At 35.6% G+C, this 11,750-nt stretch overlaps 1 protein-coding gene across 1 annotated transcript; it reads left to right on the top strand.

Annotated features, from left to right (window-relative positions):
- The first annotated feature begins 2,461 nt into the window (after positions 1 to 2,461).
- On the top strand, positions 2,462 to 7,283 carry LOC120333439 (uncharacterized). Its single transcript, XM_039400868.2, has 5 exons — positions 2,462 to 2,561; positions 2,668 to 2,801; positions 4,222 to 4,372; positions 4,655 to 4,818; positions 5,148 to 7,283. The coding sequence occupies exons 2-5, from the start codon at positions 2,732 to 2,734 to the stop codon at positions 5,543 to 5,545; spliced, it is 783 nt and encodes a 260-aa protein (XP_039256802.2). The 5' UTR covers positions 2,462 to 2,561; positions 2,668 to 2,731; the 3' UTR covers positions 5,546 to 7,283.
- The last annotated feature ends 4,467 nt before the right edge of the window (positions 7,284 to 11,750 follow it).

Below are 11,750 nucleotides of genomic sequence, written 5' to 3'. Positions count from 1 at the left end.
TGCAACAGCTCGTTAAATTAAGAAACATTTTTCCGAGAAAAATCATTTCATCAGCTTCTGGAATGATTAATGTAAAACGCAGGCTTTAAACTTTCGGCATGGTGTGAACAGGTATCATAATACCAGTTCAAATAGTACCTGATTTAAACGTATGCATTAGGTTAATGACGTTTCACGCTTGCGAAGGAAAGCGATATGTTTTTTCCATACAGAACGTTGCTACGTTGCGACGTAATTGCGTAACGAAGTAATTAGGTAACGTTGTTGTTTTACTCAAGTTTGCGCAGTGGACATGTCAAGAATTGGAGAACATTGAATGAAACAGCTTATACAATTTTACTGGTGCACGATAAATTCTATCTAATGTCGAAAGCTATCTTTAACCTCTGCAAATGTGTCGATGTCATATTAGGTTAAATCAAGAACAAATCGAAGTTTTTGGTATTTAATTCAAAAGCTTTTCAAAAAAATTCCACGATTTTCAATTTTTGTATGATAATCGCAACATTTTATCTCCATCTCATAATTATAATTAGTCTCCTGGATTGTCTTTCAAACAATATAAAACTTATCTGCATCTAATATAAGGTTCGTGAGATATGAAGTTTCAAAGTTGCATAACTCACACGAGAAGATAAGATAACTATCGCAACTTTCACGAAACCGCACGATACAAGTATGATTCCACAAAGCAAATAGCAAAAGAAAAATGATGAAATTACCCCAATAAAATGCAAAACATTAAAAAATCTTCAAACAAATTTACGAACGAGACCTTCTGGCGAAGCTGAAACAAACCGACACTGTCGCGTTCCCCCGATTTGTTGGACACAAAATGGCGTCCGATATGCATCATTGCACTCGTGTCCCACTTGGTTTATAGTCACTTTGGGTTTACCGTACCGTCAGATCACAGTCTACAAATATATTTACACCAAGCGAAGCAGTACAGTTGGACACAAAATGGCGTATGGACACGTCACAAGGTGTCGCTGTTTTCCATTCTGACACATAAAAAACGAATCTCTCGAAGTCCACAGGAATTTTTGAAATGAGTAAAAGTAATAGCCTTCTGGCAAAAAAAATCAATCTTCAAAGCAATTGATTCAGTATTTGAAGAGAAAAGCGATTTTTTAATGATAATGATGGAGAAAAATAACAATAACAAGAGAGCTACGCCCAAATATATGGACACGTCTGTTCGCAGTACAGTCATTGCGGTGTATTAACCTCAGTGAGTACAGTACGGTTTACCGTACCGTCAGATCACAGTCTACAAATATATTCACACCAAGCGAAGCAGTACAGTCGGCACAAAATGGCGTGCGACGTCCGATGAACGTTCAGTGACGTCATAGCAAACAAAAACAAATCTCACCGAGCTAACAGAAATATTTGGAATAAAAAAATGAAATTGCCTGCTGAAGAAAGGTTTCATCTTTAACCACTAAAAATGTCGAAGCAATTAGTCCAGTAATCAGAAAGCGTTTTTTTTAATATTTCCACTAGGTGTCCAAAAAGTGTCAAAGAACAACAAGAACATATGTGGAGTTCCACAGGGTTCTACAATTGGCCCATTGCTTTTTTATGCTATATAAATGATCTACCAGCTGCATTTTCTTTCTATTCAATGCTTTTGCAGATGATACTTCTCTTGTGAAGTCCGCCTCATCTCTGTCCGAACTTGAGACTGTGGTTGCCCTAATTGCCCTACCTTAATATAAGTATAACATGGTGAAAATTTTTTCATTATTGTGTCTGTGCTATTCTGTTTATTTATATTTTATACTGAGCCCGACTCTGTTATGGCGATCTGATCTATAATGTACTAGATCGCAATGTAGTATCGGTATTATATATATTTTACACATGTCCTCTAAACTCTATCACAATGTGCTCTTAGTGTTGAATCATGGAACAAAATATCTGCTGACCCATTCTCCGTCTTTTCTATATTTATATTGTAGCAATCAATTCCGAATTTTTGGTAACAGTGTTAAAAATTGGTCAGGAGCCTCGATGACCTTCAACGGTCCTGCATACTGGCCAACACAAAACGATGTCTAAATTGGATTACTTCTATAAAAATCATCGATATTGTTTTATACTGTTTTTCATTGTTTTCATTATAATCTAACTCTATAAAAAAAAATTGTTTTTGTTTTTGGGGAAATAAATCTCTCTCCAAGAACAACATAACAACAAGACGATTCTTATGTCCACTAAACGTGTCCAAAAATTATTATGGCGTAAACTCTAATCTGAAAGGATGATGATAAGATATCATAGATAAACAAATTAGCGCAAGTTCAAACAAAAAGGGGACTATTGTAGCCTATAAATTGTATAAAAAGTATGAATCATTATTTAAATAAAGAACAACAAGAGGAAGAAGAGTGCCAGCATTAAATGCAAAACGATCGTTATGTCCACTGACGTGTACAACAAGGAAATCGCTGCTCTGGGAAACATCTATCAAATCGTAAATATGATCAAATGCATCACCGAGCCTAACGAGGTTGCCTTACTTGACACGTGATATATGACGTCATGGTCATGTGGTAAGTTTTACTTTAGGGGATTTTTGCAATGTTGTGAATAGTTTGGGTGTTTACTTGCGTTTGCTGTCATATACCGGTAATCTACCCTAGGATCTGCCATTTTCAGGGTTAAAGTTAGCTTGAACTGCGTGAATATAAACAGGACATAGATACACTTTCGCGAGGTAAAGATGGGTGTCTCAACGAGATCGCTACCTTTTGGTCTTATTTTTTTACTGAAGAACTTGGACATAGTAACAGGTGAGCTGATGAGTTCTATAGCTTAAAGCTGGCCATTGAAATCATTTTGAAATAATACCTGTACGACATTTGTAATGAAACACACGGTAAAATGTGAACGCACCCGCAAGCATAAAATTACTGTGTAAATGGACAACAGGCTTTATTACAGTATTACCGGTTCCGGTACCCAGTACAGTCTTATTGCAGTACCGTATTGAAATATTTGTTAACAAAAATGAATTTGAAAATAGAGAGATAAGAGACATATTTTTATCGCATTTCATCAAAACCTTTTGCTAGAATAGCCAAAGTCTACCAAAGACACTATCACCCTTGAGTACCGTAGTGCATAGCATATACACATAAAAAATTGAACAATAACACTTACTCAAACATGACCATTCCATACCACATTTATATTATGTGGTACCATCGCTCAAGGGTGTTGTATTTATGTCCAAATTCTAAATTTTAGTATTATTTATACATGCAGTTTATTTTGTGTTGTGTTACGGTATGTCTTATTTATAGATGATGCTTGTCTTACAAACTCTCTTGTACAAACAGTTTGTATACTCCACTCTTACCACACCCACCCACTCTCCTTGCACAACTGTCTATAAAGGACCGTATTATATGTATTCAATTTATTTCTTTTTAAAACTTTTCAAATGGGGTGCACGAGACAAATAAACATACATATACATACATATATACATACATGTTGATACAAGCTAGTTGAACCTCTTTTTGAGTCTTGTGTAGTTTCGTACCTCAAGTACTTTCAGTGGGCGTAGCATAAAGATTTTCACACATGCCAATCCTAACCCCCATCTGACTACGCCATTCAAAAATTATGTCACTACGACGCCACATTTTGGGTCTTGTGTAGTTTCGTACCTCAAGTACTTTTAGTGGGCGTAGCATACAGATTTTCACACATGCCAATCTTAACCCCCATCTGACTACGCCATTCAAAAATTATGTCACTACGACGCCACAATCACGTCATAGAGCTCGCCAAAGTATACCTACGATTGCCCGAAATGGCATCTGCGCCGACGATAAAGAACTCACCAACGGCAGCGATCTCTCTCATAATGGCATCTTTGCGATATGAAAACAAGAGAAATAGTACGTTCAATTTAGGTGATCATCTGCGTGTCTTGGATGACAGTTCGTGTAGTTTGAAGGGCCTTATTATGTCACTGTGACATAATTTTTGGATGACACAATCATATAGGGGTTACGATTAACATACGCAAAATTTTTTCTGCTGCGCTCACTAGAAGTACTTGAGGTACGAAACCACACTAAACCCCGTCTTTTTTATACTTAAAAATTTCGTTCATGCTTCATTAAAATCATATTTTATTGAATTTGTATAAAATTTAGGCCTATAAAAGTTTTATCTATACTTTCAATATTTCGTTTACAGCATATTGCTACTCTCATTCAAGCTGTAACACTTATCCAAATAATTGGTGTTGTACAAGCCAGAGCGAATGCTGTACATTTGAGGACTACACTGGAAATACATTTGATGATGATGATGTTCGAGAAATTGCTGAAACAAGTGGAAAAATTGCGTATGTTCTATTAACTTTCAAATTATTAAATCAGTTTTTGATGTTTAAGAAATGTTTGTAAATTACCTTCAACACTAATAATGTTGTAAATACTTTTAATTCTTTTTAAAACTCTAGCTGAAATTGAATTGAAAACTGTGCTGTAATGTATGTATACGAAACATTGCTCAAAGTGGAGAAGTTCCAATGACAAACTGCAGTTAGAATCTGCCTAAGCATGCATATAAATTTAGATTCAAGACCTAGTTGTAAAAGCAGTTTAATGTGTTCATTGTTTCACAGAGTTGGAATTGTTGTAGCAATTGTTATTGCCATTATTATTGCAATTGTTGCCTGCATTGTTGGATGTGTAATATGCTGTCGTAGGAATTCAAACAGACAGGGACAAGTTGTGGGAGGACACAGGGTTGTGACAACGACCACAACAGTCCATGCTGGACAGCCAGGTATTTGCGCATTTTTTATTTCATAATAAAGCACTATGGATATTGTTGCTGTGATTCCTAACCATTTCGATAAATTCCTCATTTTGCGTATTTTGCCACTTCTTATCCCTATTTTCCTTCTACCCTCCTTCCTATGCATGAAAACTCTGTTTAAGACAAGTGTCTTAATTAATGCTATTCGAAAGTGAAATCCTTTTTTATCACTAACTAACTTTTCAATGGCGACATCATTTAGATTTTCTAAAATGGAAACTATTTGCAATATTATATTTAGAATATCGACACGTTTTTATACTTCTCTTACTAAATTATCAAACATTTATATCCAGGCCAAGTGCAGCAGGGTGGTTATCAGCTTGGCCAACAACAGCCCAAAGTACACTACCCGCCGAGTGGACCAGCCCCACCATATGTACCTCCAGGACAGCCAATGCAACCACCACCTTATCAACCTGGTTACCCTCCACCAATGCAAGGAGCACCACCTCAAGGTCCCCCGTACGCAGCGGGTCCTGGGTATCCACCAATGCCTACTCCTCATGGGCAACCTGGAGCAGCACCTTACCCTGCTGCTCCTGGACCACAGCCTGGAGCCGCACCTTATCCTGTTGGTCCTGGACCACAGGCTCAACCAGCTTATGCTCCCCAACAACACCTAGAGATGCAGCCACAGCATCAATATCCCACCAAAGATTCAGTGCAAGCATCTGCACCACCCATGTCTTAGAACTATTGTTAATATTTTTCATGTAAGTTTCAAAACAACAAATTTTGGTGAGTTGATAACATGATAGTTCAGAATGCAGAATAGCATTTACCATGCATGCTCGTCTGAATGGTACAACATGATTCATTTTTCTCTTGCCTTGGTCCTTCTTCACTTTGAACCACACAATTGAATATTAATACAAACAAACAATGAAAATAATACAATATAAATAATATTGCTCACCATACCTTCCATTGTTTTCGATTATTTTATTTTATTTGATACTTACGTTATGTTACATCATGGATTGCAGTCACAATTGTTTGAACTCTTTTCTTTAGGACTATCTTTTCATTATATTCTACTTTTTCATCTCTCAAGGTTTAGAATTTCGTGCTCTACACAAATGAACTACCTTTTCCCTGTGTATAATACTATTCTCAGTTGGTCATGAGATGTTTAAATGGAGACAAGTTATAAATACATAAATCCCATATCCATATTCTCTCGTATTATGATTAAGTTTTTTATTGGTTCAAAAACCACTAAGTACGGTAAATAGATGTGTATATGGCCATTAATCACTATTGGAATTACCACAGACTATTGCACTATTACACAAGTTAAGTACTGCCTTTCACGTTCAATTTATATTGAATTCTTAGTAATATAAAGTGTGTCTGGAGACAAATGTAAAACTATGCGAGTCACGGTGAATGTGCAAACTCACATGGGTCAAAGTATAAGAAAATATAAATAAACATGAGAATAAAACTTGCATTTTTTCTGGAATGAGAATATAACTTTTTCACTGTTGTGAAAAATTACCCACATAAAGATATTGAATAATAATATCATCGAATCAATGTGTCGTATCATTTCACTTATACATGTGTCACATTTGAAAATGACCATTATCTGCATGCAAATGAACAAACTCTTTAATGTTTGTATTCGTTTTTACTTACTTTTTATGTGTGGCCCGAGGCCCAATGCTAGCAGCCAATAATGGCAATTTTCAATCTGATTTTAGCATCTTGAGTCCATTAAGTCTGTAGTAAAACTATATTTTGATTAACAAGATAGCGTTTAGCTTTATCTTGCTGTCATTTCAAGCTAAGGATCTTGGATTTCACCTTTTTTATTATTTTTTACCAAATATAATAGGGAATTTCAGTCATTACAAACCTAACACTTCCATTTTTTTTTATATCTGCGTACCTGCTTTTATGAAGCCTCGTTCAGGAAGGTGTGGGATACCTAATTAAAAATATATTTCCTTTAGGTGTATGTCGGTTTTCACGGCACAGCCACTTATTTTTTTTATACCATGGTAGCAAATATGATGCACTTGTTTTTCAATCTAGTTTATCAAAAATCAGTTCAATGTGTTAGAAAATCATTATTGATGCTAACTTCTTTATAATTTGTGACACTTAATACCTAATAGTTTCGTTGCGAAAAGTGGTGATTTTCATGTTAAAAACTGGTCAGTATTGCTCATCTTAATTTCTAAAATCTCAATCCGAAAATGTTTCACACTGGACTGTTTTTATATTGCATTCAATTCTTTAGTTTTCAAAACTGGTTATATCCATGTTAAGTGAGATTTATCTGTTTCTCTTGCTGCAAATTTTGTATCTGTAATGGTTGTTTACCTAAGCTATCATGTCTTTTTTATTTCAGTTTTTACAGAATATCATCTTATCGTTTTAAATATATTTCATTGTAATATTGCATGTAACAATCGGGTTCATTTTTGTCTGTTTTTTGAATGCAGTCTGGGTTGTTGTAGCACGGCTGATTACCCAGCACAAGTAGTACTTTTGAATCCTCGAGAAGGATATTTATGTACTAAATGACTAATGGAACTGGTTAATTATTCCATTGACTCCCCCTATATTCGACCGGTAGTCGTACGAGAGGCTTATCAGAGGTTGCCCATGGTGGTTGTATATCAAGTGGGTGTCTCAAATCTGCGTTTTCGTCCATATCATGTCAAGTTGAATTTCCATGAAGTCGGAATTTCAGATCTTAGACGGGATTTCGAGTTGAGAACTTTCTTCTGAAAAGAACAGAAAAAAAACACGGGCGCCAAAGTATATCATATTAGTCCACAATCGGAAGCTAGATAGAGCAGTGTTCTTCAACCTTTTTTACCGTATTATACCTTTTACAATTTTTCGAGAACTTCGTATACCTTACAAATACCAATGTTTATTTCAAGCTAAAATAAACATTAAATGTTAGGCACATATTGAAAAAAACTAAAATCTAGATGGCGGGGCGAGTCATTATAAATGCTGCTTTAATTTTTACTTACAGATGCAATTAATTTAACACCCAAATGTGTGAAAAAGAGGTAAAGACAATGTTAATTTAGTTTCAGTGGCTTTCTTGTTCTTGTAAAGTTTCGGCAATTCGTTCATAACAGGGTTTTAGATCCTTTTCAATTGCTCCCCGCATAAGTGAATTGATATCAAGTATTGAGTTTTGCTTTTTCGACTTGATTTCAACAAGACCGGAAACTCCTTCTTCACACAAATAAGTCGTAGGCATCTGTACCAGGGAAGCAACGGCCTTTTCTGCCAGATTTTTGTACCCGGGAAATTCAAAAAGAGAAACCCAAAACTCCCGAGTTATCAATTTCGCGGAATGAAATTTTTTGATTTAAATCCTCTCGGAGTTCCAACAATTCTTCGTCTTCTGTTGGTTCACTTGTAAATGGCTGCATTATCCACGAGTTTTCTTCCAGACGCCTGCTATTACCTTCAGAAAGGTACAAAGCCAATTTATCACCCAGTAAGTTTAAATGACCAACAATTAGGGTAGACATGGTATTTATCGTTGAAACGTTCTCAAACTCCCACCCAGACTCTTTCAAATATTGATTTAAAAGAGGAAAGTCAATAAAGTTTCCTGAAGAAGCATTGTTTTTCCAGAGTTAAATTTTCATCTTCAGAGCATTGATTTCGCTAGTTGATCGAAATAAATCACCTCCTTTCCTTTGAAGACTGACGTTCACTTGATTAAAACGATCAAAAATCGACGCTATGTACGCTAACTTTGCAGCCCAATATATATTACGAAACTTGGTGGCTTTTTGGTCTCCTCTTTCAGTGTAATACGCCCCTAATTGCTCGCGAAGTTCACACACACGAAAAAAGGACTTTTCCTCGGGGCAGCCACCGTACTGCTGAATGTAAAAGAAGTTTTTTGGAAGTGGCGGCTGTTTCTTCACAAAGTTTCGAGAAAAGTCTCTTTTGTTTTGAACTTTTTTTAATCGTATTCACAAAATATACGACTTCCCGTAGAACAGGCCTGCACAACTCAAATTACCACGAGGGCCGCAAGCATAAATCTGGATGCCCCGCGGGCCGCTAACTTTGTCACATACATATTTCACAAGATGAACTACAAATCAAAATATCGTGAAACAGTTAAATTTAATGAAACACTTTCATTACTGTGGAACTTAAAAATTTGAAGAATCCTATTTTCTTGAGTAAAAACAAGGTACAGTATTTTTGCATATGAGATGGCAAATATGTATTTGGTGGTTCATCTACATTGAAAACCCACCCTTCATTTTCAATATTTCTTTTTTGTTAGAATTGGGTATTGCGTATTGCAGTATATACTGACTGCAGGAAAATATTTCACTCAGGTTCAGTTTTGTAAAATCGTCCCAAATATATGTATATATGACAATTTATCTAGTCATATCTACCATTATTTGATTTTTCCATTGTAGGCTAGACAAACAATCCGTTTAGTATCAATAGATCTTCCTCTGTTGTACTTTTTTGACTGTTAAATTACATTTTTCTACAAAATCTGCTTTAATTTATTCGAGGGGTCAGGCGACGATTTTTAGGGATCGCGAAGGGCAATCCAATTTCACACAAAGTTCGATATTTATTGAAACTAGTGCAAAACATAAATCTCACGTTTCGAATATGATCGGAGGAGCGCGTTGGCGGAATCTCATGGTATAGTGAGAATGACGTCATCGGAAACACCGCGCTCATTAAAATTTCAGTGAACGATTATCAAAAATCTTAACCATGTTTATCATGCCGAAATATTTTAAAAAGATTTAAAAAAAAAAATATTCTCAAAACAGCTCACGTATACAATGAAAGATATCTAGAAAATCACAAAAGATGCAAATTTCTGCTCTGGTGATCACATTCCCCATAAGAGCTAATGTTAAAATTGTTTTGTTTACATCACTTTTCTTTTTGCGCGTAGGACGGGTTTTTAATGAATAAGGTCTATTCTCACTGTACTTTCAATTTATTGCACAATACGTACATTAATCGACAGATAGTTGCAAGATACAAAAGAGTTTGTGGAATTCATAAATCACTGACAAAAAAATCAACGATTGTAACGAAATCATGCCCAATGAAAATAGCACACGTTATCAGCGACGCAGGAGGATTTTCAGTCGACCAAACTTTGTGTCGTGACCCATACGTTGGGAAACACTAAATTCTTATAAAAAAAAAAGCATTTTTGGAAATGAATAATTTTAAAACCGTATAAACTTAAATCGTTCTATACTCCTTCTGCCCGGCTCACCTCATCCGCACATTCTGTGATTTTCTATTTTTCAAGCAACCCGGTCCCAAACAAGCTGTTTATACACGCTCCTTGATTTGTCTCGTTTTTATACTAGTTCTGCCGGCATTCACCGACGTTAGTCATCAGCCTCTTTCCGGTGACGCGACAATACAAATTCCACTTATGCCGGTTTGGATACAGAAACAACTTTTTGATCAGTTCGTAAACACTGCTAGCGTCTACCAGTTTGGTCATGTTGGCTTCTATGAGCGTGAAAGATTTTTTGAAGTCAAAGGTTGAAAATAATGCATGGTGTTCATATTTTAAGTTGATTTTTATATTTATCAAAGGGAAGACGCATATGAATAGGCCACATTTATAAAGCGAATCACGCTCACCTATTCGAGTTGGAAGTTAGCTTCGATTGAATGAGAATTTTCAATTTGTATATATGCTTGCAATCGCGCAACTTTCATAGATACTTTCTCATTTTTTGGCGACATTCTAGATAAAAAAAATATCCGGCGTTAACTGATGCGTGAAGAAGTGAGTAAATTCAGACACATGCTGTTTCTGTTCGGTTATGAAGCGTATCCCTAAATGAGTTTAGTATGCTGCCAGACTGTCACAAAACGATCTTAAATATTAACTTGAAGTAAACGTTTTGCAGACTTCTACGGTTGCTCAATAAGTTTCAAATATCTCATCATGATTACTGGGAATTTCTAGTTAATTTACCTTGGGATAACATGCAGTGTATCTAGTGTTCATACGGAGTGCGTAAAAACAACAAGTTACAGTAACGGGTTTCTAAAATATTCAGAAATGAAGCAACGTTTAGAGTTTTATTTGGATCTAGCAAGGGTTTCCATTAAAGAATAGGTTTTTAGTTTTAGATTCAAATTTCTGGTAATTGCGTGAAAAATTGTCACTGGTTATATGTAACAGTTTTCCTAAAATTTTTCTATCAATTTTGTACAAGTAGATGCCGATAATAAGGAGCAGATATACTGTATATATTTTTGCAAAAATAGGACACGGCTAATTCGGCAAAATATAAGCTATTTTGTACACATTGAGTGAGGTTGGGTTAGTTTATTTCAGACGATAATCTTGCGCGAATAGATTGGACAGCACGATAACCACTAGCCTATCTATGTTTATAGCCAATATATCATAATGTATTTGAGTTGTATAATGTAAAGGAAGATGGGTTACAATTCTACGTTATCTCACTGATATATACAGTTACTTTCTGTCTCATTTCTCCCTCCTCATACAACCCGTGACTTGATTATATATATATAATGAATTTGGCCCCTAAATTGATGTACTATCAAGCACGGTAGAAAATCAACTTAATTGTCCGATCAAATCAATACGTTTTCCCTCAGGCCACGGGTCTGCGACTCGAATGCGAACTAACAACAGCCAATAGTTAGAAAATAAATTATTATGATTATCTCGTTTTTCCCAAAGATTCAGAGGTAAAAACCCGATTTACAACTTATAATATTATTTTTGCCAGAATTACCGAAATTCAATCAACTTGATATGAATGTGCCTGACATTTAACGCGTTCACGAATCACGTGTACGTCATTTGTTTCTCTGTTGAAGTTCGAAGACGTTAATATGATGTCAGCGACGTTAAC

The sequence above is a fragment of the Styela clava genome, chromosome 13, assembly GCF_964204865.1.
Source record: "Styela clava chromosome 13, kaStyClav1.hap1.2, whole genome shotgun sequence".
NCBI lineage: Eukaryota > Metazoa > Chordata > Ascidiacea > Stolidobranchia > Styelidae > Styela > Styela clava.
This window is presented reverse-complemented; position numbering and strand designations above follow the sequence as displayed.

Bases quoted from the DNA above. Each gene is read 5' to 3' on its own strand.
- LOC120333439 (XM_039400868.2), top strand. From the start codon at position 2,732: ATGGGTGTCTCAACGAGATCGCTACCTTTTGGTCTTATTTTTTTACTG. The intron at 2,802-4,221 runs GTGAGCTGATGA...TTTCGTTTACAG, and splicing joins GAACTTGGACATAGTAACAG to CATATTGCTACTCTCATTCA. The intron at 4,819-5,147 runs GTATTTGCGCAT...ATTTATATCCAG, and splicing joins AGTCCATGCTGGACAGCCAG to GCCAAGTGCAGCAGGGTGGT.